Genomic DNA, 26,142 nt, shown 5'->3' with positions numbered 1-26,142 from the left:
GCAGAGCATGATCATGAGGAAACACAAAGGAATGAGCAGAAACAAAGCATATCAAGAATAATCTAGGTTAAAAGAATCCACAGGAGATATATAGTCACCTTCCTTCCCATAGGACAAGTATGACTCAAAGTGTGGTGGCTTGGGAGGCTGAAGGCTTAATGAAAAGGAAATAGTTTAACCCACTTCAGGAATCCCTACCACTCTTTTATATCTGACTGGAATATTATATAGCCTTTTTTTTTTTTTGAGACAGGGTCTTACTCTGTCACCCAGGCTGGAGTACAGTGGCGTGATCTTGGCTCACTGCGACCTCTGCCTCCCAAGCTCAAGTAATCCTCCCACTTCCAACCCCCCAGTAGCTGGAACTACAGGCATGTACCACCATGCCCGGCTAATTTTTGTGTTTTTTGTAGAGATGGGGTTTCGCCATGTTGCCCAGGCTGATCTCACGGTCCTGAGCTCAAGCAGTCCACTCGCCTCGGCCTTCCTAAGTGTTGGGATTACAGGCATGAGCCACTGAGCCCAGCTATGCAACCATTTAAATGATTTTATCAACATAATGCACAAATGTCAATGTTAAGTGAAAAAACAGGATACAAAATTATAAATAATGCATTATGATCTCAACTATATAAACAGATACAAGTTGGGAACAGCTAGAAGAAATACACCAACATTTTAATGGTAGGTAATGGAATTACAGGTAATTTCTTCTTTATATTTTATACTTATCTGTATTTTCCAAAATTTCTCCAAGTACTTATTACCTTTGTAACAAAAAAACTTTCTGAAAAATCCATCTACTAAAAATCAGTTCAATTCAATATCAAAAAAAACTAGAATGCATCCAAAGACAACCGATCCACTTCGCAGACGTGATGCTATATTCCACTGGGTTAAATAGGAATATTAACTTGAAGTGAAGACTCAGAAGAACATGAGCACAGTCTTCAAGTTTCTGAAGGGCTTCAGTGCAGAAGAATTATTTGGCTTGTCTTCTATAACTCCAGGAGATAGAGATATCCATAAGAGCATTATTTTGTCTGTTCACTGATGCATCCTCAGCACCTAGAATAGTGCCTGCTGCATGGTAGGCACTCAATGTTTGTTGAATTGAATAGAAGTTACAGGGAGATGGATTTGGGCTCAACAAAACGGATCCTTTTCCACTCCCTTAGGATGTAAGGGCCAAGGCTCATCACTCAAAGATGGTATAAGACAGCATGTAAGGGTAAGACGGGTTCACAGCAACTCGCTTGGTCCCTCCCAGTCCTGACATCCTATGGCTTGTATTACTCTAAGTCATAACCTAGGTCTCTATGGTGCACCCAGAATCTGGTGATGGAATGATACAGACAGGATATGGAATGAGGAGGGCAATGAGAAGCTAGTTCAAGGAATTATACTTGGTCTGCTCTAATTAACCTTGAAGGAATCTCTAACATGCTCTAAAGAATATATGATATTATTTTATTTTATTTTTTAGAGACAGGATCTTGCTGTCACCCAGGATGGAGTACAGTGGTGTGATCACAGCTCACCACAACCCTTAACTCCTAGGGTCAAGCGATCCTCCCACCTCAGCCTTCCAAGTAGTTGGGACTACAAGTGTGCACCAGCATGCCTGGCCCATTTTTTAAAAAATTTTGGGGAGATGCAGTCTTGTTATGTTGCCTAGGCTGGCTGGTCTCAAACTCCTGGTCTCAAGTGATCCTCCTGCCTTGGCCTCCCAAAGTACTGCGATTACAGGCATAAGCCACTGTGCCCAGGCAAAAAAAACCTTTAAAACACAATTTACAGAGACACTTTATAGGCTTTAACCCAAAGCACCTTCTATTTCGTAAGTGATATTATACTGCATAACCACATAATTCTAGGGGGAAAAGGGTGCTAATGAAGTTACAATTTCTCCACCAGGTGATGAATAATATCAATACAAAAACTCTAAGCACAAAGATGAAAAACAAAACACCCACAAAACTATTCTATGGCTCTGAATTGCACCCTTTCCCCCATTCTAGGAGATATTTCACTGATTAAAAAGGGGAGGCGTAGGTACAATCATTACAATAAACTGTTTTTTGTACTTCCACTGATCGTGTGAATCCAAGGAACTGGAACCTAATTCTCAGGGATGATTTAGAAAGAGCATCCAAGTTATCTTCACTTTGCTGTCAGAAAACTGTATCACTTTTAGATGCCTTTACTGTTCTTTGAAAAATTCCATTGCCACTTACAGCCCTTGGGGGAAATAATATGAAAGGTAAAAGTAAACCATGTGTAGCAGCCTCAAAAGTGGTTGGAGAAAAAAGAAAAATACTCAAGTGGCTTAAGATAGTAAATGCAGAACACCCAGGACAACATTACACAGTCAGATAATATATGTGAAAATGCTTTGACAACTATAAAATGCTATACATATGTGAGGCACTGGCATTATTACTACACAGACATTCTACTAAGCAAAGTAGGGACAATTTATGGAGATTTTTACCACCTCACAGGAAAAACAGCTTTACAACAGAAACATGACCTAGAGAAACAAGAAGCAGCAAAAACGTCTGGCTTTCAAATCCCAACATGAGACCACAGACAAACAAACTTCTAAATGGGAAGAAAAGAATTCAATCATTTCTGGAAATACCAACCACAAGTGGACAGAGACAACTCAGCCTCAACGAGCAGATTCACATAGACCTAGGAAGTCTTACCAGGACTTCATCTCTCTTCTCCAAAGGTAAATCTTTGGGCCTGGCTCATTCCAACTGAAGCCTTTAATAAATGAAGAATGGAATGGGTTAAAGTATAGCCCAAAAGGCTCTACTAAGCAGTTAGACAGGTCTTATGCATGCTGGCTGTCCAGCCCTGTGCAGAGAGGGACATGACAGGTTTAGGGACGCAATTGCAAAACTAATCACAATCTTTGCCCATTGACACAGCTCTTTTTTTTTTTGAGACGGAGTTTCACTGTTGTCGCCTAGGCTGGAGTGCAATGGCGCGTTCTCGGCTCACCGCAACCTCCACTTCTCAGGTTCAAGCGATTCTCCCACCTCAGACTCCCAAGTAGCTGGGATTACAGGCGCCTGTCACCACACCCGGCTAAAGTTTTTTTGTATTTTTAGTAGAGACAGGGTTTCATCATGTTGGCCAGGCTGGTCTCCTGACCTTGTGATCCGCCGCCTCGGCCTCCCAAAGTGCTGGGATTACAGGCGTGAGCCACCATGCCCGGCCCTAGCTCTGACATTCTTGCCATGGGCAACTTCACATGCCCCCTGCTCTTTGCCATTGTCACTGCCATCCTATTTCTAGTAGTAGGAGACAAGCAACAGCTGGTCATAGTGGCTTCAGTGGGAGCAACAGTTCTACACAGCCATGGCCAAGGACAATTTGGATTTAAGGCTGGCCCTTGGCAAAACTGTCTGTAAATTTTGAGACCTTTTAACCATGTAAGCGATTTCCCTCTCACCATTAACATCTCCGCTCAGGAAAGGACCTAATGAACCTAATGCAGGATGGAGCTTAATCTATCACCTTTCCCAGGATCCTTAACATTTCCGCTGCAATCTACGGACCTCAAGTCAAGGGAATGAAGAGCTGATGCAGGATACCAGGAAGGACAGGGCTCTGCTTGGTTGCTGGTCAACAGAAGGAAAGCCCTCAACACTCAGAGGCTCATGCCCTCCAAGCAGAGGCTTCATGTGATTGAATACCCTAGTGCTCTTAGGTATCACCTTAACTTGGGGAGAGGGAGAGGCAGCTGAGTTGTTTCTGGAATATTCTGGGGTCTCCCAGACTCATGGGTTGGGCTTGAGATTTATTATGCTTAGCCTCAAACCACTAAAAAAAAACTAAAACGACCACTCTATCCCCAAACAGGTCAATAAAATATTAGTGGAAAAAAGATCAGACCTCAAACAAGTTAGGACAGTGACCAATTGCCAACCCAGTTAAAATCAACTTTTTGAAACCAAAATATTTTCTCTATATTCTAAAAAAGAATAATCTACTTTTGTGGGTAATTGTGTTCTGATTTCCTTTTGAATTCTCTATTTATATTTGGAAATATTTTAATGTATTAAAAACAAGATAGAAAACCAGGATAACTTTTCCCAAAGAACAGAGTCTGTTTTTTCTAACCCATATATTGGGTTCAATTAAATTCTACATGACTAGGCTGGACACAGTGGCTCTCGCCTGTAATCCCAGCACTTTGGGAGGCCAAGGCAGGTGGATCACCTGAGGTCAGGTGTTTAAGACCAGCCTGGCCAACACGGTGAAACTCTGTCTCTACTAAAAATACAAAAATTAGCTGGGCGTGGTGGTATGCATGCCTGTAATCCCAACTACTTGGGAGGCTGAGGCAAGAGAACCACTTGAACCTGGGAGGCAGAAGCTGCAGTGAGCTGAGATCACATCATTGCACTCCAGTCTGGGCAACAAGAGTGAAACTCCGTCTCAAAAACACAAAAAATTTTTCTTAACTAGACTTACGTATTTGTATGTGCAATAGCGAAGAAATGCACTTTATGATAAAGAGAAATAACTTCAGCCATGAACAAATCTTTATTGGAAAGCAGAGTTCTAAAACTTAACCATTCTCAATGATCACACCAATAGAGGGAAGCAGAGGCACAGATAATAAAAGGTGCTGTAGTTCAGATTAGAATTCGGACAAGATTTTTACTGAGCATCTATTGTTTTAGGTTATTTGCTAAGAACTTTCACATATTACCTCATTTAAATTAAAAGTGCCTTATAATACAGATCCTTGGAATAGATTTGACTATAAATGTCTTTGCATTTACACAAAGCCGATACATAAGTCATCACCCTCCAACCTGTGCATGCATGTCACTCACATATGTGTGCACACGTGTGCATCCTTGGATTCACTAAAGAAAGCTTCAATACTAAATGGATGTCTGGTACGCCAGAAAAAACCTTCATGTACAAAACAAGCAGAAAAATTAAGAAAACAGCAGGAAACTAAAGCATGATAGTAAACAAGGACCCCACTTATGGTAGCTTTTAGAACCATTATATTTGAGCAGGATCATGTAACAGTGGCTGGCAGTGAAACTCTGGAAGTTACCAGAAAGGAATCAACTATATAAATAACATGAGTAGGCCAAGCGCAGTGGCTCACGCCTGTAATCCCAGCACTTTGGAAGGCAGAGGCAGGCAGATCACGAGGTCAGAAAATCGAGACCAGCCTGGCCAACATGGTGAAACCCTGTCTTTACTTAAAATACAAAAATTAGCTGGGGGTGGTGGCAGGTGCCTGTAATCCCAGCTACTCGAGAGGCAGAAGAATTGCTTGAACCCAGGAGGCAGAGGTTGTAGTGAGCCAAGATCGCACCACTGCACTCCAGCCTGGGGGACAAGAGTGAGACTTTGTCTAAATAAATAAATAAATAAAGACAATCTACTTAGCATTTCAGATTATCTTGTGTTATGAGGAAGATGTGTTATCCAAACATGACTTGGTGCACCTCCATCAGTTTCCACCTTTCCCCTTATTTCTTCCTACCCCACCCACAGCATTTTGTTGTAAAACAGTTATTTTTATTCTTAACAAGTAGATGCCACACCCCTCCTCCTTCCCTTTTAAAGTTCTTTGCGACAATGCCCAAAGAAATCTCACCTCCATCTCACTAAAATGCACAGACATTTATGTGGCCATTTTCTCTTTCCACTAACTGTGATTTTGAGGTGATTTAATTCAATTCAACATTTACTGAACTGGTTGGTATGACTCAAACACACTATTAAGCAGCAATACAAAGTTGAATTAGACAGTCTCTGCCTACCAGGAGATTATAGTCTCCTGACAGAGAAACAGAGAGACATAACTTAAATACTCATTTTTTTCACTCATGAAACACATTTATTGTTTTACATATTCATTCAGTGCATATTTATTTAGCACCTACTTTGGGTCAAGCCCAGTGTTAGTTTGGTTTCCTGAGAAGCTCACTCAGACAAGGATTTAAGTGCAAGTAGTCTATTTGGATAGTAATCTCAGGAAACGTTGGGAGGGGCATAGAGAAGGGAATGAGGCAAACAAAACATACTTTATCAAGTGAGTTACCACCTCTCAGCAACCAGAGCTGAATCCTGCTGAGGAACTCTAGGAAATGGCTTAGTACATGCACTTCAGCTATTCCACCTGAGAGGCCAGGGAGTCGATGATTTCAAGTTTTTATTTTGAGACAGGGTCTTGCTCTGTCGCCCAGGCTGGAGTGCAATGGCATGATCTCGGCTCACTGCAACCCCTGCCTCCCAGGCTCAAGTGATTCTCCTGCCTCAGCTTCCTGAGTAGCTGGGACTATAGGCACAAGCCACCATGCCTGGCTAATTTTTGTATTTTTTGTAGAGACGGGTTTTCACCATATTGCCTAGGCTGGCGTTGAACTTCTGAGCTCAGGTGATCTGTCTGCCTCCGCCTCCCAAATTGCTGGGATTTCATAAACTCATAATGTCTACCTCTCAGGGTAGGAGCCACGAGGCCCAGCCAATTTCAAGTGTTTACACATCAACTCAGTTTTCGGTTAAGGCTGCTCCAGGGGCATGGTGTTAATTTCCCGACCCTTCTGGCTTGCAATACATGTGTGGGCAACATGGGATCCTGTACCAGACAAAGCCCTCTGACAGGTGCAGGTGCTGGTAGTCAGAAGCCGGGCCCTGGTGCAATCAAATGGTGAAAGCCAAAGGGACTGACAGGGAAGGAACAAGCACTGTCTTCTTAAGGGCTGGGCATGGGAGTTGAGAGGTGTGAGTAAAACAAACAACATCCCTGGAATTTAAGACAGACAACACACAGTTGTTATTAATGCTATCAATGTTCTGTGTAGAGCACCTGGGTCTTGTGGAGCAGCGGGAGAGAGAGGAGACTGACTATAACACAATGCGCTAAGTGCTCCAACAGACCTACATCAGGGTCCAGGGAGAGCAAAGGAGGAAGGAGCAGTTAGGATGATTATCTCTGCCTGGGGAGAGAGAAAAATCAAGGAAAGTTTCAGAAAGAAAATGTTGACTCCTCATGCCTCTAAGCTCTGAAGAAATGTTAAAAACTCGTGGCTCCTACCCTGAGAGGTAGACATTAATAAATTCATAATCTCTACCTCTCAAACAAATCAACAGTAAGACATTGCATCTTATAGGCACTGAGTTCGAGAATGTCTCAGGGCTAAAGTAACTCCTTGGAAAGGCCCTTCAAGAAGTCGAAACAACATGAGATGAAAGGTAATTTGGCAAAGTGGATACAGTATTGGCCTTCAAGTCAGAGACCTGATTTATTTAGCTGCTATCATTTAGCTTGGCAAGACACAAAAATCTCTTTGGTTCTGTCTCCTCTTCTATAAAACGGAAGGGCCCTAGAACCTGGCAAAGCTTCCTCCCTCATCTCCCTCGCCACCTCACAGCATGATCTTTCTTCAGCTATGAAGACAAAGCTCAGCAAGTTCTTCTCCTCTGTTCATATCAGTCATCCAAGTCTCAGTCTCTGATGCCACATCATTTCCCTGGACTCTAGACCCCACATGGCTCTGACACCGCCTTTTCTTTTCTTTTCTTTTTTTTTTATTATACTTTAAGTTCTAGGGTACATGTGCACAACGTGCAGGTTTTTTACATATGTGTACATGTGCCATGTTGGTGTGCTGCACCCATCAACTCATCAGCACCCATCAACTCGTCATTTACATCAGGTATAACTCCCAATGCCATCTCTCCCCTCTCCCCACAATAGGCCCCGGTGTGTGATGTTCCCCTTCCCGTGTCCAAGTGATCTCACTGATCAATTCCCACCTATGAGTGAGAACATGCGGTGTTTGGTTTTCTGTTCTTGCGATAGTTTGCTGAGAATGATGGTTTCCAGCTGCATCCATGTCCCTACAAAGGACATGAACTCATCCTTTTTTATGGCTGCATAGTATTCCACGGTGTATATGTGCCACATTTTCTTAATCCAGTCTGTCACTGAGGGACATTTAGGTTGATTCCAAGTCTTTGCTATTGACACCGCCTTTTCTCATTCCACCCTCCACCTCTTCCCATCTCCACTCTACCCTCTGAAACTCAATGGGCAGAAAATTCCCTTATCCTCAACCTTTTCCATGTGCCTTCCCTTCACCTTCCTTCTTTTTCTGAGTCCAGCTTGCACCCTGTCTCTCACCAATGGCACTGCTTCCCCAACAGCCCTCTAAGTTGTGGCTGTTTTCTCCCCTCTTGCCACAGATTACTGGGCCGAGATATCCTCCTTGCTCCTGACTGCAATTACCAGACCATTCTGCCTTCTCTCCTCCCTAAAATATCCAGCCTGAATCTCATCAGGCCACACAACACATCACCCCTTCTTGTTGTGCAAGTCGTCTACAGAGCCCAGGTCACTCCCTCTCTTCTTGAAACTTTAGCTCCTTACTCCCACACTGTCAGAAATATTGGTGATTTCCATGTCCCTATGAAGAATCCTTTCAATGCCAAGGACTCTCAATGTCTTGACCTCCTTTTCTCCAAAGATCTTCTCCACCATTCCACCTCAGCTACCACTCCTGGTTACATTCTAGACTTTGTGCAAGAATCTTTATTCTAATCTCCAACCACTCCTCCTATCTTTCCAGCTTGCTTCCTCTAGTACTATGCATTGACCCAGCTGTGCATTGACCCCACAAGAAGCTACCATCCACGGGTACCACCATCTTCTCACCGTCCCTCCCTTCATATCTTCAACTTCCCTTCTTATCGTATTCAAACTCCATAGGCAAGCACCATGATCACTTCCTGCATATACCCTCAAATCCTTGCACCCACTTACCGTTTAGGTAAACCACTACTCTGGTCAGACCGATCCAACCCTCTACTTCGTGTCCCTCCTTTGTAATGAAACACACCTAGAGAAAATACACAAACCTGCTCACTTGTCTCAAGGGCACCCTTAATGTCTGGCAATCATTTTACTTCCCTAGTCCCTTCACTCAACCTCAACACTATTTCACACTTTCTCTTCTTATCTTACACTTTTATTACTTTGTCCCATCTTCTCATTCTTCCTATCTCAATGTGAAAAACTGAAGCAATCAGAAAAGACCTTCTCTATAAGTTCCCACTATCACATCTATCCACCCACCTGCACCTGTGACATACAGATTACCTTATAGTGGCTGAACTGTCCTTACTCCTAGCTTAGACCAACCCCTCCAAATACGCGGTAGATCCCAGCCCTTCTCAGCCGCTTAAAGCACTGCTCCTGCCATTTGCCTGTCTCTCCTACATCACCAATTTCTCCCACTGTATTAGATCATTCACGACAGCACACAAACGTACCGTTATGTATCCCTTCTTTATGAAAAGTCTCTCAGCTGGGCACGGTGGCTCACGCCTGTAATCCCAGCACTTTAGGAGACTGAGGCAGGCAAATCAATTGAGTTCAGGAGTTTGAGACCAGCCTGGCTAGCATGGTAAAACCCCATCTCTACTAGAAACACAGAAATTAGCCGAGTGTGGTGGTGGGCACCTGTAGTCCCAGCTACTCAGGAGGCTGAGGCAGGAGAATCACTTGAACCCAGGAGGCAGAGGTTGCAGTGAGCCGAGATCGCACCACTGCACTCCAGCCTGGATGACTGAGCGAGACTCCATCTCAAAAAAAAAAAAAAAAAAAGGAAAACAAAATCCTCTCAATCCTGTCTCACTTTGGGCTCCCATCCTGTTTTTCACCTTCCCTTTACAACAAAACTCCTAGACTGTTTAGATTCACTCTTTCCTACCACTTACCTGAAACTGCTCTTCCTGGGGCTGCCAATGCTACATGCACATGCTAAATCAATTCTCATTCCTCATCCGACTTCATCTACCAGCAACTGTTTTTTTTTTGAGATGGAGTCTCACTGCGTCACCCAGGCTTGAGTGCAGTGGCATGATCTCTGCCCACTGCAACCTCTGCCTCCCAGGTTCTAGCGATTCTCCCACCTCAGCCTCCAAAGTTGCTGGGATTACAGGCGTGCACCACCACACCTGGCTAAATTTTTTTTACTTTTAGTAGAGACAGGATTTCACCATATTGGCCAGGCTGGTCTTGAACTCCTGACCTCAAGGGATTCGCCCACCTCGGCCTCCCAAAGTGCTGGGACTACAGGCAAGAGTCACTGTGCCTGGCTTACCAGCAACATTTGACATGATCTGATCACATCTTCCTTCTTGAACGACTTTCTCCACTTGGCTTACAGGACACCCACTCTCCTGGGTTTCATTTCTTTTTTTACTCAGGATTCCTTGCTAGTTTCTCCTACTCACTCTGCCCACTAAGCACTGGAGCTCACTCTCTGAACCCTTCTCCATCTATAGTCACTCCCTTGATAGGTGTGTAAAGGTGCTCCTACTTTGATAGCTCCAGGCCAAGCCTTTCTCCTGAATCCCAATCTTTCCATAAATGGCGACCTGACATATCCCCTTGGATGTTTAATGTGCAACTCACACTGAGTTCTGATATTCATCACCTGCCCAAACTTATACCTGTCTTCCTTTCCATATCAGCAAATAACATATTTTATTCTTCCAGCTTCTCAGGCCAAAAACTTTGGAGTCCTCCTTGACTAGTCTTTCCTGAACACCCAATATCTGATTCAGTAGTAAAATCCTGATCACTTCGTCTTCAAAATATGCCCGATCCCAGTCACTTTTCACCTTCTCCCCGAAATCATTCTAGCCCAATAATCTCTTCTCACCCGAAATGTAGCAATAACCTCCTAAGCAACCTCCCTACTTCTGCACTTGGTCCCTCTGGTCTATTCTCAACAGCATAGTCAGAATGACTCCGTGACCCATTAGGCAGATCATGTCGTTTCTCCGATCAAAAGCTTTCAGTGGAGGCCGGGCGCGGTGGCTCACGCCTGTAATCCCAGCACTTTGGGAGGCTGAGGTGGATGGATCACGAGGTCAGGAGTTCAAGACTAGCCTGGCCAAGATGGTGAAACCCCATCTCTACTAAAAATACAAAAATTAGCCGGTATGGCGGCATGTGCCTATAATCCCAGCTACTTGGGAGGCTGAGGCAGAGAACTACTTGAACCCAGGAGGCGGAGGTTGCAGTGAGCTGAGATCACGCCACTGCACTCCAACCTGGGTGACAGAGCACGACTCTGTCTAAAAAAAAAAAAAAAAAAATTTTCCGTGGGCCAGGCACAGTGGCTCATGCCCGTAATCCCAGCACTTTGGGAGGCCAAGATGGGTGAATCACTTGAGGCCAGCAGTTCAAGACCAGCCTGAACAACATGGCAAAACCCTGTCTTAACTAAAAATACAAAAATTAGGTGGGTGTGGTGGTATGTGCCTGTAATCCAAGCTACTAGGGAGGCTGAGGCAGGAGAACAGCTTGAACCCAGGAGGCAGAGGTTGCAGTGAGCTGAGATCGCACCACTGTATTCCAGCCTGGACAACAGAGTGAGACTCCATCTCAAAAAAAAAAAAATCCTTCAGTGGATTCCAGCTCATCCAGAGTAAAAGCAAAAGTCCCTCAGTGACCCACCAGGCCCTATGTATCTGCTTCCTCCCCACCCACCTCTCTGATCTCCTCTCCTGATACTCACATCTGGGCTCACTCTGCTCTGCCACGCTGGCCCCCTTGCTATTCCCTGTTGCCTAAACTACTGTACTTCCAGATATCTAAACAGCTTGCATCCTCGCCTCCTTTAGATCTTTACATGGATGCCATCTTCTGGGTGAGGACCACCTCAGCCACACTGTCTAAAATTGCAATCCCCTCTCTTACCTCCAGAAATGTTCTCTTTTCTTTGTTTCTCCTTAGCTCTTTTCACCAATATACTATACTTTGCATTTACCTTGTTTACATTCTGTTTTCCCCATCTAAAATGTAATCTACTTGAGAGGCACAGATTTCTGCCTACTTTATTCTGGTGCCTAGAAACAGTACCTTATACACAGTAGGCCATCAACAGATATCTGTTGACAGGATTTAAAAAATGAATAAAATCATAATAATGAGCATGAAGCCTGCCTCTGTTCCCATTCTCCATTTTATCTCTACTGCCTAGCACAATGCCTGGCACAGTGGGCACTCAATACATATTTGTTAAATGAAATAAATGAATGTATAGGATTGTTGAAAAGATTAAGACACACAAAATATACTAAAGTGTTAATAACAGAGTTACAGGAATGAAGAATCAGTATTCCTGTCAGTTCCTCAACACAAAGTAATCTAAATTTATCACTTTCTCATAGTGGAATCTGGAGTTACATGTTTTCTTTTTTTTGAAACAGGGTCTCGCTCTATTGCCCAGGCTGGAGAGCGGTGGCACTATCACAGGATCCTCCTGCCTCAGCCTCCCAAGTAGCTGGGACTACAGGTGCACTCCACCATGCCTGGCTAATTTTTATTTTTTATTTTTTGAGACGGAGTTTCACTGTGTCACCAGGCTGGAGGGCAGTGGCGTGATCTCCGCTCACTGCAACCTCTGCCTCCCGGGTTCAAGTGATTCTCCTGCCTCAGCCTCCTGAGTAGCTGAGATTACAGGTGCACTCCACCATGCCTGGCTATTATTTATTTATTTATATGAGATGGAGTCTCACTGTGTTACCCAGGGTAGAGGGCAGTGGCGCAATCTCAGCTCCCTGCAACCTCCGCCTCCCAGGTTCAAGTGATTCTCCTGCCTCAGCCTCCTGAGTAGCTGGAATTACAGGTGCGTGCCACCAAGCCTGGGTAATTTTTGTATTTTTTTTTTAGTAGAGACAGGGTTTCACCTTGTTGGCCAGGCTGATCTCGAACTCCTGACCTCAAGTGATCTGCCTGCCTCAGCCTCCCAAAGTGCTGGGATTACAGGCACCTGCCACCACACCCCATCTAATTTTTTATTTTTATAGAGACAGGATCTCTATAAAAAATTTTTCAGAATATGTTATAGGTTTGTGTTAAAACAATATAAACCCAATTATAATCCAAAAACAATTATAATCCAAATTATAATTGTTTCTCGGGACAATGGGTAAAGTGGCCAAGGAAGTGGCTTGAGTGAGGTGAGGCTAGCACTGACGTATGTAGATTCAGTGTCCTCCCTGCTAGTGAGGGGAGTGGCAAGGAGGTGTGGATGGGTGGAGATGACACAAACATCTCTGAGTGATGGCTGTACTCCCTTCCACCAAGCAGGCCCAACAAATTTGGTGGAAGTGTTCTGGTAGCAGCAGCAAGTGGTTCAGAAATCTAGGAGTAGGGGCCAGGCTCGGTGGCTCACACCTGTAATCCCAGCACTTTGGGAGGCCGAGGTGGGCATATCACCTGAGGTCAGGAGTTCGAGACCAGCCTGGCCAGCATGGTGAAACCCCATCTCTTCTAAAAATACAAAACATTAGCCCCGTATGGTGGCACGTGCCTGTAGTCCCAGCTACTTGGGAGGCTGAGGCAGGAGAACTGCATGAACCTGGGAGGCGGAGGTTGCAGTGAGCCGAGATCGCGCCACTGCACTCCAGCCTGGGCAACAGAGTGAGACTCCATCTCAAAAAAAAAAAAGAAAAAAAAAAAAAAAGAAGAAGAAGAAAAGAAAAGGAAATCTAGGAGCAGGGCTTTGAGATCCATGAAGGATCTCATCTACTGGTTCTAAAACTCTTCCTAACATAGTTCATGGGGTGTAAAAACTCCTGTTAGAAACATAAACTAAACATCCATCCCACCCTCAGCCCTTGCGGTGAGCCTACAGATATAAATGTGGACCCAAGGGGTAAAGCACATCCATGCAGCACTCACGTCCATTTGGAAATATATGGTAGGTGCTTGTACTCATTCCCTGACCTTTCTTTCCATGAGTGTTGTATAGTGGTATCATATGGATTATAAGATGTCGGGCACAAGCCTTTAGCAGGAACTGAAGTTAAAGATCAAGTTTTCTGCACAAAAGTTAGCATGGTACCTCTTTCCTGCCAGTGTCTTCTTGCACAGTGATGGGAGTCCATCCTTTCTCTGTGAGCCTTTGGCTGCCTTTTAGTGATCCGAGGTAAGACCATTTCCTTATACAAATGTAGTCAGAATCCACCCGTTCCCAAATCTTTTAAATCTGACTCACCTGATTACTACAAAGACCCAAGTAAAAGGATCCAAGAACACTTTGATTTAAAGAATCTGACCTAGAATTTGCCATTTAGCTACCAACGTTTTAGCTCTGAATGTAAGGGAAGGAATGCTGAATCATCCTGCTCCTAAGAGACAAACAGTAACACAACCTCATTTCCAGGTCAGACTCGTTTTATATCTTGGTGGGTATCTGTCCCTGAGTTTGTTACTACACTTGTTTCTTGAGCCAATTAATCATACAGAGCTGTGGGTGGGCAAATAACTTAATTCTTCCTAGTGAATCTGTCCTCATTTACACATCCCCTCATGATCTCCCCCACACAGAAGCTCCTTAGCTCATTGCAGTAAAAGTCTCACATACTTCAAATTAGCTTTTAAGACACTTCATTTAGTCATCCAACACACATTAACTGAAGGCCTACTATGTACCAGTTACGAAGCACACATTTGAAGAATCCTGGTTCTTCAGAGGGAGGGGGAATATAAACTGTATAAATAGATAAATTATAGCAAAATATGATGAGTGCTATTTTAAAAGGTATGGACAAAGCTATTTGGCAGCAGATGGAAGAGAGGGACTACTTGGGGACATTGGGGACAAAGAAAGGAGCTCAAGCAAGCCTTTTTAGAGACAAGTGACTTGTGCTGGATTTGAAGGATGAATAAAGGTGAACCATGTGGGAGGGAACAGTGGGCATCCGAGGCAGAGGGAATTTTAGTGCAAGGTCTGGAGTCACAGACAGGCATGGTGAAATCAGTGTAGACCAACGCAAAGGATAGAGTGGAAGAGAGGAGACAGTGTTTAGACCAGAATTACTGAGTATTTGTCCTAACTCCCAGCCGGTGCTATATTCCCATATATCCTTATTGGCATTTAGAAGAGTTAACAGGTAAAAAGAAGTTACACCCATGCCCGGCACAGAATAAACACTATATATATATAGAGAGAGAGAGCTATGACCATTATTATTATTATGTGCATTCTGGTGTCACGTTCATCACTTTATCCCTAGGGTTGAGGATATTTAGTACGTATTTGTTAAATGAATGAAGAACTTGCCGTTTCTAAAAAGGAAACGGAGATGGACATGATTTTCATATAATGCTACACCCAGCAAAGAGTGAACGAAGGCTGTTTTCTACAGGATTGCTTCAGTCACCTGAAGATCATTTTCCTCTCCCCACTGTCTCCCCACTCAGATTACTAGATTAAAAATAAAAATCACGAAAACTTATAATCTCTTGTCTGAATCCTATTTCCAGATATAACCTGAAACTCTAAACCCTGGATTTGGCCTCCCACTAGCCTCCAAAGAGAAAAGCTCAGGAATGAATTTAAGCAATTGGCTGAGGCACCGCCATACCTGCCCCAATCAACTCCATCATCATATTCCTACATTAATATAAAGAAGCAATGGAAAGGAGTGAAGGCACAAAGGCTTTGTAAAGGTGATACCTGAACTTCCTAAATTATAAAATTACATTCCAAAGTCACTGTCTAGCCTCAACATAACTCAATTCAGTTCAATTCCACATATTCTGAGAAAGGTACTATAGGCTACAGACATCCTAAAGGAAGCTTATTCCATATCACTGGGCTAGAAATTAGAAGACCAAGTTTTTTAACTTTAGGTTTGCTGTTAACTAGCTGGATGGCATTGAGGAAGTCACTTCACCTCTTGGAGCCTCAGGTTCTTTGTAAAATGAAGGAATTAGAATGGATGATCTGAAAATCCTTTCCAGCTCTCACATTCTATAATTCTCAAACAGTAAATAGTATCAATATCATCATAACTACATATTTCTGTATTTCAAGGCAAGTTGAATTCTGGAATTTTTTTTTTCGAAAAATACTTTGGCTCAGCAAATTGCCAAGGGTTTTCTATAGTTTGACTACAGAAGAAACTGAGAACCAGAGATCATATCCTGATTCATCAAAAAAATATGTATTGAGAGCCTACCAAGTGCAAGGCACTATTCTAGCCACTATTATAGCGCTGAACAAAGCCAACGAGGTCATTCTCACGGGACTCACTTGTGCTTTAATTAATCTGCTTCCATAACAAATCTTTGGACAGCTTTGGACAGCAGAATTGGTGATCTAATAGTTTTGTTCTACGTTTTGTGATTTGTGTGGGCTACCTCGGAATTAACAAAAACTAAAACTGCATCAAAAAATAACTGTCTTCAATTTCTCCATTGACCAGGCAAATAGCTGTGTAGATTTTCCTGTAGTTAAAAAGAACGGGCTGGGCACAGTGGCTCACGCCTGTAATCCCAGTACTTTGGGAGGTCAAGGCAGGTGGATCATCTCAGGTCAGGAGTTTGAGACCAGCCTGACCAACATGGTGAAACCCTGTCTCTACTTAAAAAAAAAAAAAAAAAAAAAATTAGCCGGGCAAGGTGGTGCAGGCCTGTAATCCCAGCTACTCAAGAGGCTGAGACAGGAGAATCGCTTGAACCCAGGAGGCTGAGGCTGCAGTGAGCCAAGATGGCGCCATTGCCCTCCAGCCTGAGCAAGAGAAAAAAAAAATGAACTCCTGGTTTGTGAATAGATTAAGGTATTTTCACACACGAATTCCATTAATATTTAAGACACTAAACAAAAGGGTTTGAATGTTCCCTGTGGCACTAACATTTTATTTTATCTTTTTCTAGGACTGATTCTTTAAAATGGGGTTTTAGATACGGAGCATTTTCTTGCTCTTACAGAATTTGTGACGGTTCTACAACCTGAAGGTGATGTGGAATTTGGCTACTGTATCTCAAAAAAGAGACATCTTTACAAGCTGTAAAATAAATAAGCAAAAAGTTCATCCTGGGTAGAAAGATGAACATGTTATTTAATCTAGGTCGGTGAAATACGACAGATTATATAATTTAAATATGATACTGAAACACATAAATTTAAAGTGAGAGGAACCTTAACCCTTAGTTTCTATAAATGAGAATCCTGAGATTCAAAGACATAAAGTGGCTTGCCCAAAGCAAAGCCAAGATACTCATTAACTGCAAAGCTGTAATAGGAATCCACATCTGCAGATTCCCTGTTCAGAATTCTACTTCTACATTAACTGTGAGAGTTTTAATAAATCAAGGAGAGAGGGTACCGGTTGCAGCTGAAAGACACTGTTGTAGATTAAATGTAAAGTACCTAATGTTTATGGTATATTTCTCCAACAGGATATACAATCTGATATTAAGTATGAGGGGACTTCGATAAACTTAGGGATGAAAAAATCTGTAACAGCTATATTCCACTCAGAAACAGGTCATATTCAAAATCTCACTTGGAAGTAGTCTTTCCGAATTCGAAATTCCTTCCTCTGCCAAAGCAAAGTAGCAAATTACGAGCTTATTTAACCAGAAATAATTGTTGAAATAATGCGAACAGTAACCCAAGATGCACCCTGAACTGGGCGCAAATCCTTTTGAGTCCTGGACTCCCTGAAATGGTTGGATGCCTCCAGTGGAGCCCCAGAGACACTCAAACAGCAAGCCAGAGGGAGTATTCTGCGTCAGGGATTCCTAAATCAGAGAGGCCTGTATTAAGGATATATGGAAAAAATAATTAACCTTTTGAGGTCAAATCCACAGACGACAACCATGTCTTACCCACAAAAGTCTCCTGAACACAGCAGTGGAGTGATCGGTGAGGCCAGAACTGTCTGAACCTGAAATCCCGACTCTTCTGAAATCAGAATTCAACGCTGCTAGGGAGAAGGATGAGTTCAACCCATCAAAGGTCTACACTCCCACTTTACACTCGAGAAGTGACTCCAATCTTTCTCAGATTTCCCCCATATGTGGCTTTCTAGTTTGGAAATAATATTCTATGTGGTGCACATTACTGCTGCTCACACACTCCTAAAAAACTTTTTTAAAACAGTCATCTTAATCGTAATTTTGTAAATCTGTTGTGGGTTTCTAGAAACCTCAGACTCTAAACTGTCAAGGTATTGATGCGAGCAGGATTTGCAAATTTGGGGTTTAACAGCCTGATTTTCCTCGGACACTCGGGCGGCTTCAGGTGAATTTGGGTTTCTCACAAAATGAAGTCCCCTAAGTAAATTAAATCGCGTTCTCGAATCTTGGCCTCGGGGCAGGTGGTGATGGTTAAAGAACCTATGAAGGTTAGCGGCTTTCTCCAACCCCAAGCGGTCTCGCAGCGGGAGTGCGGCTGGTGTGCGGGCCTGAAGGAGACTCCGCTGCGGGAGGCCGGGCGAGCTCGCCCACCCGGCCGGCTCTCATGGACCCCGGCGCGCCTCCCTTGCCCTCCCGGGGCCCGCCTCGCTCACCGAGGTGGCCGCCGACGATGGTGACGGCGATCTGGTCCATGAGCACCGCCCGGAAGCGCACGTCCTGCTCGGAGCAGCGCTGCCGGAGGGCGCGCAGGATCTGCACCTGCGGGTAGTCCTCGCGGATGCGCCGGTCCGTCAGGAACCAGAGCTGGGAGCACATGGCGGCCAGGGCGGTGCGCCCCGCGGGGCGCGGACCCCTCGGCGCCCCGGGCCGCTCGCTCAGCAGGGCGAGCGGAGGGGCGGCCGGCGTCCGGGGCGAGCGCGCCGCGGCTCCGCTCCCGCGGGTGCGCCAGGCGCCTCTGCAGCCCTGACCCAGCGAATCCGCCCGGCCACTCAGCGCCGCCGCCGGCCCCGCCAGCCAATCAGCGCGCAGCGGCGGGCGCTGGCGGCTGCAGAGGCGGCCCTGGCGGGCGGCGCCGGGAAAGGACGGCGGGTCGGGGGCCTGCGGCGGCGGGGGAAAGGACCTGGGGTTCCGGGGACCGAGCCGCCGGCGGGCGCAGGCGAGGGGGAGGAGGGCAGCCCCGGCAGGCCCCGGACCCCCGGTGGGCGTGGCGCTGCGGGCCAGGGTGGGACAGCCGGAGCGGGAGGGGCCGGGGCGGCGGCCCAGTGCGGCTCGGAGGGTTTCCGAGCTGACCGGCCAGCGATGCGCAGTGGGCGGCGGATGCGTCTCTTTGGCGATCCCGAGCGCTCGGAGGCTGGTTACACAGGCGGACGCCTGCTGAGCCCCAGACAGGGAGGGCCTCGGGGACGTCCCAAAGGAGATTCTGGGGCCTGGGGAAGGTCACACGGCTAGGTCCCCAATTGGACCCTAAAGCCATAGGCCGAAATCCTAGCCTGTAAGCCCCACGGGGGTTGGGGAGAATGTAGGAGAGGGAGTTGAGTCTTACCCCTCATTCAGATAATTTGAAGGTGCATTTCTTGGGGTCTCATTTTCTTACACTGGACACCCACTCCTAGGTTGCAGCAGGTCTGAGCCTTCATAGCCTCGAAGTCATAAAAAACTGACCTAGCATCCTTTTCAGTTAGAAGGACCACTGGCTGGTCTCCCTTCACCGCTCCGGCTCTCCCCAGGCCATACAACTGAGTCATCTTTAAACACTGTCCTTGGTCCTGGCCAGTTGCAAACCCTGCCTGCAGACAATAGTGTTTGAAGCCAGATTTTCCTGTCTAAATAACTGCAGGATTGAAGTTACCCATCTTTGGAGACTGCATTTGCTCTTTCAGTTCATTAAAATATGTCTTTTTTGGCTTAGGGAAGCAAGAGTAGTTTCAAGGTAGACCCAGCAATGGCAACTTAGAAATGGGGTAAGTTGTCTCAGGGAAGACAGGCTTCACTGTAAATATTGTACAGGTGTGTGCATTTACTCACTAAGATGAGCCTGTAGGAAAGTTCTGTATACTGGAATTTCAAAAATAAATTTTCAAGTAATCTTAAGTAAACTTTTTGATGTTGCAAAATATCTCCTCCCCCCTCCTATGAATGTATTTTCTTAAAGTAACAGTAGTGCCCTATGGATTAGTAACTTTCAAAACTATCTTATGGCAAAAGACAAAATTACAAATTTAGTTATAGATTGAATTGGCTTTTGAGATTCATGAATTAAGGTAGCTTCCATTCCACAAAACAGAATGAGAGCTTCCTCTGGGCAATGGGGGAAGAATGGGTTTTAAAAGAGGGGAACAAGGAAAGAGAACAATGGAAGAAGAGCTGATTGCTTAACATCAGGCTACTTTGGGTTACTTTTTTGGTAAGGGTTAAAGCAGAGGGGACTTCCTTATTCTGACTCAGGTAAACTGAAATCTCCTGTTTTCAGGAAAAACTGCTCTGTTGTGGGATGTATGTCAAGTTTGATTATGTGGCATTTAGCAGGAAGGACTCAATTTGGTTTGTTCTGGTCTGTTGTGGTCTAGTGCAAAAGCTCAGTCCAAAACAATGGCCCTCCCATAATTTTTGTTTAACACTTCCTAAGCTTGGGCACTAGAACCTCTGTGTTCTACATTGGCCTTTTCCTTGATATTTCATGTTATATATTTTTTGACCCTGGCTTCTACAGTATCACCCATAGAATGTGATGCTTCCTTTAAGGCTTCTACAGTATCACCCATAGGATGTCTATAAGATGATCAGAACCTTGATTTTCTGGGATGGTAATTAAAAGATATGAGTCAGTGAATTCAAAAGTTACTTATAACCCATTTTCAAAGCTATCCACACTAGACTAGAATGTTTAAGTTAACTGCAAATGGCTATCAAGGTCCATAAAAGCCAGGCTTGAGGAGAGCAGAATCTGAGGATGGGATCCAGATGTTGTAATCACTTTCTCTGAACTCCTTCACCAGGAGCTCACTACCACCTCTGTGATCTCCCCTTCTCCAGATGGGACACAAAGACCTGGGACAATAGCATATCCAGTTAGGAAATGACTACACATGTGGGTGCAATGTTCTCTTATGCCACTGGAATTCCTCAGGCACAGAGGCAGCTTTTCCAGGTACGGGTCTGCTTTCTAAGATTATGACTTTATGGAATATTTCTCCATGGGTGAATCCCAAGTTCAAATTTAACCTTGATGTTCCCTGAGCTTTAGGATTTAAAAGGATGCTGTTCTGCCATCACCTCAATGTCACTAGGCTAAACTCATTATTTTCCCCTCCACTCCAGGCTCAACTGTCTTAAAGGAAAATGAATTATCTCATATAACAAGAAACCTGGAGGTAGGTAGATTAGGATTCCTTTTTTTTTTTTTTTTTTTTTTTTTTTTTTTTTTTTTGGCGGCAGAGTCTCACTCTGTTGTTCAGACTGGAGTGCAGTGGCGCAATCTTGGCTCACTGCAACCTCCACCTTGCAAGTTCAATTGACTCTCTTGCCTCAGCCTCCCGAGTAGCTGGGATTACAGTAATGTGCCATCACACCCTGCTAATTTTTTTATTCTTAGTAGAGGCGGGGTTTCGCCATGTTGGCCAGGCTGGTCTCTAACTCCTGACCTCAAGTGATCTGCCCGCCTCATCATCGGTGACCCAGGCCCTTTCCATATTCACTCTGATAGCCTCGGGCTAGTGCCCCTCATGGCTACCAAATGGCTGCCACAATTCCGGCTAATGTATACATACACACAATGTCCAGCAGAGGCAGAGAGACTGTTTCTTCCTGTGTGTCTCTTTTTCTAATCTTGCAAGGAAAACTTTTCTCAGAAGCCCTCAAGCCAACTTTCCAGTTTCATATGCCCACATCTAAGCCAGTTACCAGCAAAGAAAAGGAAACTCATGAATGGCTTAATTTCATTATGGTTCATTCCTTGGGGCTGGGGGTTAGACTCCCTTCCTGCAAGCACATGGTCATGTAGAGGTGGATGGAACTGGGGAGAAACTGGGGGTATTTTAGGAGGATTGAAAGGAGAATAGATGGCTGGGCACAGTGGCTCACGCCTCTAATACCAGCACTTTGGGAGGTCGAGGTGGGTGGATCACTTTAGGTCAGGAGTTAGAGACCAGCCTGGCCAACATGGAGAAACCCTGTCTCTATTAAAAATGCAAAAAAACTAGCCGAGCTTGGTGGCGTGTGCCTGTGATCCCAGCTACTCAGGAGGCTGAGGCACGAGGATCACTTGAACCCAGGAGGCAGAGGTTGTAGTGAGCCGAGATTGCACCACTGCACTCCAGCCTAGGCAACAGAGCAAGACGCCGTCCCAAAAATAAAAATAAATTAAAAATAAATTTTAAAAAAGGACCGGGCATGGTGGCTCATGCCTGTAATCCCAGCACTTTGGGAGGCCGAGGTGAGCAGATCACGAGGTCAGGAGATCGAGACCATCCTGGCTAACATGATGAAAACCCATCTCTGCTAAAAATACAAAAAAAAAAAAAAACATTAGCTGGGCATGGTGGCAAGCACCTGTAGTCCCAGCTACTCGGGAGGCTGAGGCAGCAGAATGGTGTGAACCCGGGAGGCAGAACTTGCAGTGAGCTGAGATCACACCACTGCACTCCGGCCTGGTTGACAGAGTGAGACTCCATCTCCAAAAAAACAACTCTAAAGGACAAGTTCCAAGGGCTTCTGGGTTGGTGACTACATCAAGTTGCTGGGAGGTGGTGCATCTGGAGAGGGCATGGAAGTTCCATGTTCCTCACCCCACACTTTGCCTATGCATCTCTTCCAAGGCTCTTCCTAAATGGTATCCTTTATGATAAACCAGAAAACATAAGTGAAATATTTCCCTGACTTCTGTGAGCCATTCTAGCAAATTTTTAAAAAATTTAGACAGGGTCTAGCTCTGTCACCAAGGCTGGAGTGCAGTGGCACAATCACAGCTCACTGCAGACTCAACCTGCTGGGCTCAAGTGATCCTCCTGCCTCAGCCTCCCAAGTATCTGGAAATATAGGCATATGCCACCATGCCCAGCTAATTTTTTTAAATACTCTTTTTGTATAGACGAGGTCTTGCCATATTGCCCTGGCTGGCCTCAAACTGTGGCCTCAAGCAGTCCTTCTACCTCAGCCTCCCAAGGCACTAGGATTACAGGTGTAAGCCACTACACCTGGCCATTCTAGCAAACTATTGAACCCAGAGAGGGGGGTTGTAGGAAGCCCCAATTTATAACTAGTTAGTCAGAAGCACAGGAGGCCCAGACTTGTGACTGGCATTTGAAGTGAGGGCAGTCTTATGGGACCAAGCTCTTAACTTGTAGCATCTGATGCTAGCACCAGTAGATAGTGTCAGAATTGAATTGAATTGAATTGCAGGACACCCAGTTGGTGTATGAAGAGAATTGGAGAATTGCTGGGCACAGTGACTCATGCCTGTAATCCCAGCACTTTGGGAGGCTGAGGTGGGTAGATCATCTGAAGTCAGGAATTTGAGATCAGCCTGGCCAACATGGAGAAACCCCGTCTCTACTAAAAATACAAAAGTTAGCCGGCCATAGTGGTGGGCACCTGTAGTCCCAGCTACTCAGGAGGCTGAGGTGGGAAAATCGCTTGAACCCAGGAGGCGGAGGTTGCAGTGAGCCAAGATTGCACCACTGCACTCCAGCCTGGGTGATGGCATGAGACTCCATCCCCCCCCCCAAAAAAAAAAAAAATCAGCCAGGCACAGTGGCTCACGCCTGTAATCCCAACACTTTGAGAGGCCAAGGCAGGCAGATCACGAGGTCAAGAGATCAAGACAATCCTGGCCAACATGGTGAAACCCTGTCTCTACTAAAAATACAAAAAATTAACTGGATGTGGTGGTGCACGCCTGTAGTCCCAGCTACTCCGTAGGCTGAGGCAGGAGAATCGCTTGAACCCAGGAGGCGGAGGTTGCAGTGAGCCAAGATTGCACCACTGGACTCCAGCCTGGTGACAGAGCAAGACTCCATCTCCAAAAAAAAATAGTAATAATAATAAAAAATCTTTTCCTTTTGTCTGGGCTTTGACCAATCAGGTTAATAGCTCCTTCTTCCTTGTGAACATAGCTATAAGAGAACAGGGGAGAGGAGATAATTCCTATGTTCCCACATTTTGTTCTCTCTTACTCCATTGGGAAGATGGGTGGAAAATTCTCCTACCAAACAGAATATGTGCATTGTCTAATTACCTCCCCATCTAGACTAAACCTCTCAAGATCGGGGCCAATGCATCATGCATACTGTTTCTACATGTGGTAGGCACTCAGTTTCTGTTGATAGCAATTGTGGTTGTCATTTAAGAAACATCATTGCAAGTTCAGTTTACAAAACTGTGGCCAATACAGCTATAGCAGGCTTTCGTAACCTGGGGTTTTGGGGGCTTTATTTCTTATCTTTCTTTCAACCTTCACTATATATTGGCAGAGAAGGGTATTGAGATATGGGTCTGGATAGTAGAAGGAGTGTCTTTATAAACATTACATGTGTCCCCAAGAAGATGGGTCTGCCAAGTAGATAGAAGATCAAAATTCAAATTACCTCAATAAATTAGAGAAACGACCATCAATAGCAGGTTAAAATGCACTAGAGTATTTGGATTGTTTCTAACACAAAGGATAAATGCTTGAGGGGATGGATACCCCATTCTCCATAATGTGATTATTTCACATTGCATGCCTGTATCAAAACATGTACCCCACAAATATATACTCCTACTATATACACCCCAAAAATAAAAAATTTAAAAACTTACATAAAATGCACTAGGATAAATGGACAAATGGTATAATTAAGGAGTGGGAAAAAAAGCACCACATGGCCGGGTGCAGTGGCTCACGCCTGTAATCCCTGCACTTTGAGAGGCCGAGGCTGGTGGATCACCTGAGGTCAGGAGTTCGAGACCAGCCTGGCCAACATGATGAAAACCCATCTCTACTAAAAATAAAAAAAAAAATTAGCTGGGTGTGGTGGTGTGTGCCTGTAATCCCAGCTACATGGGAAGCTGAGGCAGGAGAGTCGTTTGAACCTGGGAGGTGGAGGTTGCAGTGAGCTGAGATCGTGCCACTGCACTCCATCCTGGGCAACAAGAGCAAAACTCCATTTCAATCAATCAACCAATCCAATCCATACACACACAATAGAATTCAAGGAAAAACTGACCACATAGAAATGTGGCCAAGAAGGGCCTGATAGATGTGGCAAACCCGTAATGGAATGCGTAGAAAAATTGGGGGCTATATTAACAGAAGCCTGGGAAGCCAAATTAATCTTCATATCTCTGAGACTTAACACAGTATGTGGCACACAGTGGCTATTGATACACATTTATTGAAAAAAAAAAAAGTGTGACCTTGACTTTGGTCACATCATCTTTGCTGTTCCCTGCCTCTGAAAGTCTTCACATAACCAATTCCTGTCCACTCTTCAAGACCCAGCTTAAGCACAACTTTTTCCCTGTTGCCTTCCCTAAAATCCACCTCAACCCCAGCTAGAAGAAAGGATTCAATTTCTGAATTATTGTAAGCATTTAATAACTTCAAGCAATTATTTTAGTAATGGGCACTCTGATATTGGGTGAATGGTAATTCTTAGATTATGGCAATGCAATCTGTGTCATTTTTAAATTATAGAATTAATAAGTAAGGGAGGGTGTGTGAAATTCTAGAAGTTTAATCTCTGACACTCTCTGACTTTCCTTGTTCTAGTTTTTTTTTTTTTTTCAGATGTTATATGTCATCCAGATATCAGCCTCATCCTCTTATTCAAGCTCACATCCCCTGTGTCCTCTCATACAAGGGCCTTAGTGAACCAGGCAGAATTTACTGAAGTAGAGACACAATTTACATCATGTAGCTTGCAACAATTCATTTAGTAATCCCCGTATAAACTATTTTCCAGAGTGCCCTCCCTGGTTCTGCTACCAGAGTGTTTTTTCTACTCTCCTCCACCCTCCAAGCCTCCAGCTTTGCTGCTCTTAACTCTCTCACTCCAAAGCCCCTTCCAAATTCCTCAGCCCTTCGTTATTCAGAGGAACACATTTTATCCCAGCTCATACTTCCAAAAAGTGTACCCGGACAAATTACTGTGTTCAACAAAACAGAAAGTCTTCCAATTAGGGGACCTATCCTCTTCAGAAAACAGAGGAGGATCATAAATACATTTTCCTTTCTGCAAACATAATTAACACAAAATGACTAAGTGGGGTTAGTCAAGGAAGTCTTATTGGCAGGCTTGTTGGAGTCAGCTTTTGAAGGTGGCAATGGTCATAGTTTTGTATGGTGGAGTGCAAAGAAGGCATTCAGGTGGTTGCTGGCTGCAATCCTGCTCTGGATGAACTTGGCTCCTAGAACCTGGTAGACGTTTATAGTTTTCAAGGGA

The 26,142-nt window shown here is 44.6% G+C and overlaps 1 protein-coding gene across 1 annotated transcript in view; it reads right to left on the bottom strand.

The window, feature by feature from the left end:
- The window catches only part of RIMKLA (ribosomal modification protein rimK like family member A), a 43,008-nt gene extending 24,340 nt beyond the window's left edge, over positions 1–18,668 (bottom strand). The window contains exon 1 of the mRNA XM_025397025.1: positions 18,376–18,668. Coding sequence (XP_025252810.1) covers positions 18,376–18,538 — 163 coding nt within the window. The 5' untranslated portion in view covers positions 18,539–18,668. The remainder of the gene's footprint in view (positions 1–18,375) is intronic.
- Between the last annotated feature and the right edge of the window lie 7,474 nt (positions 18,669–26,142).

The sequence above is a fragment of the Theropithecus gelada genome, chromosome 1 (genome assembly GCF_003255815.1).
Source record: "Theropithecus gelada isolate Dixy chromosome 1, Tgel_1.0, whole genome shotgun sequence".
Taxonomy (NCBI): Eukaryota; Metazoa; Chordata; class Mammalia; order Primates; family Cercopithecidae; genus Theropithecus; species Theropithecus gelada.
The sequence above is the reverse complement of the archived record's forward strand: the minus strand, read 5'-3'. Positions and strand labels throughout refer to the sequence as shown.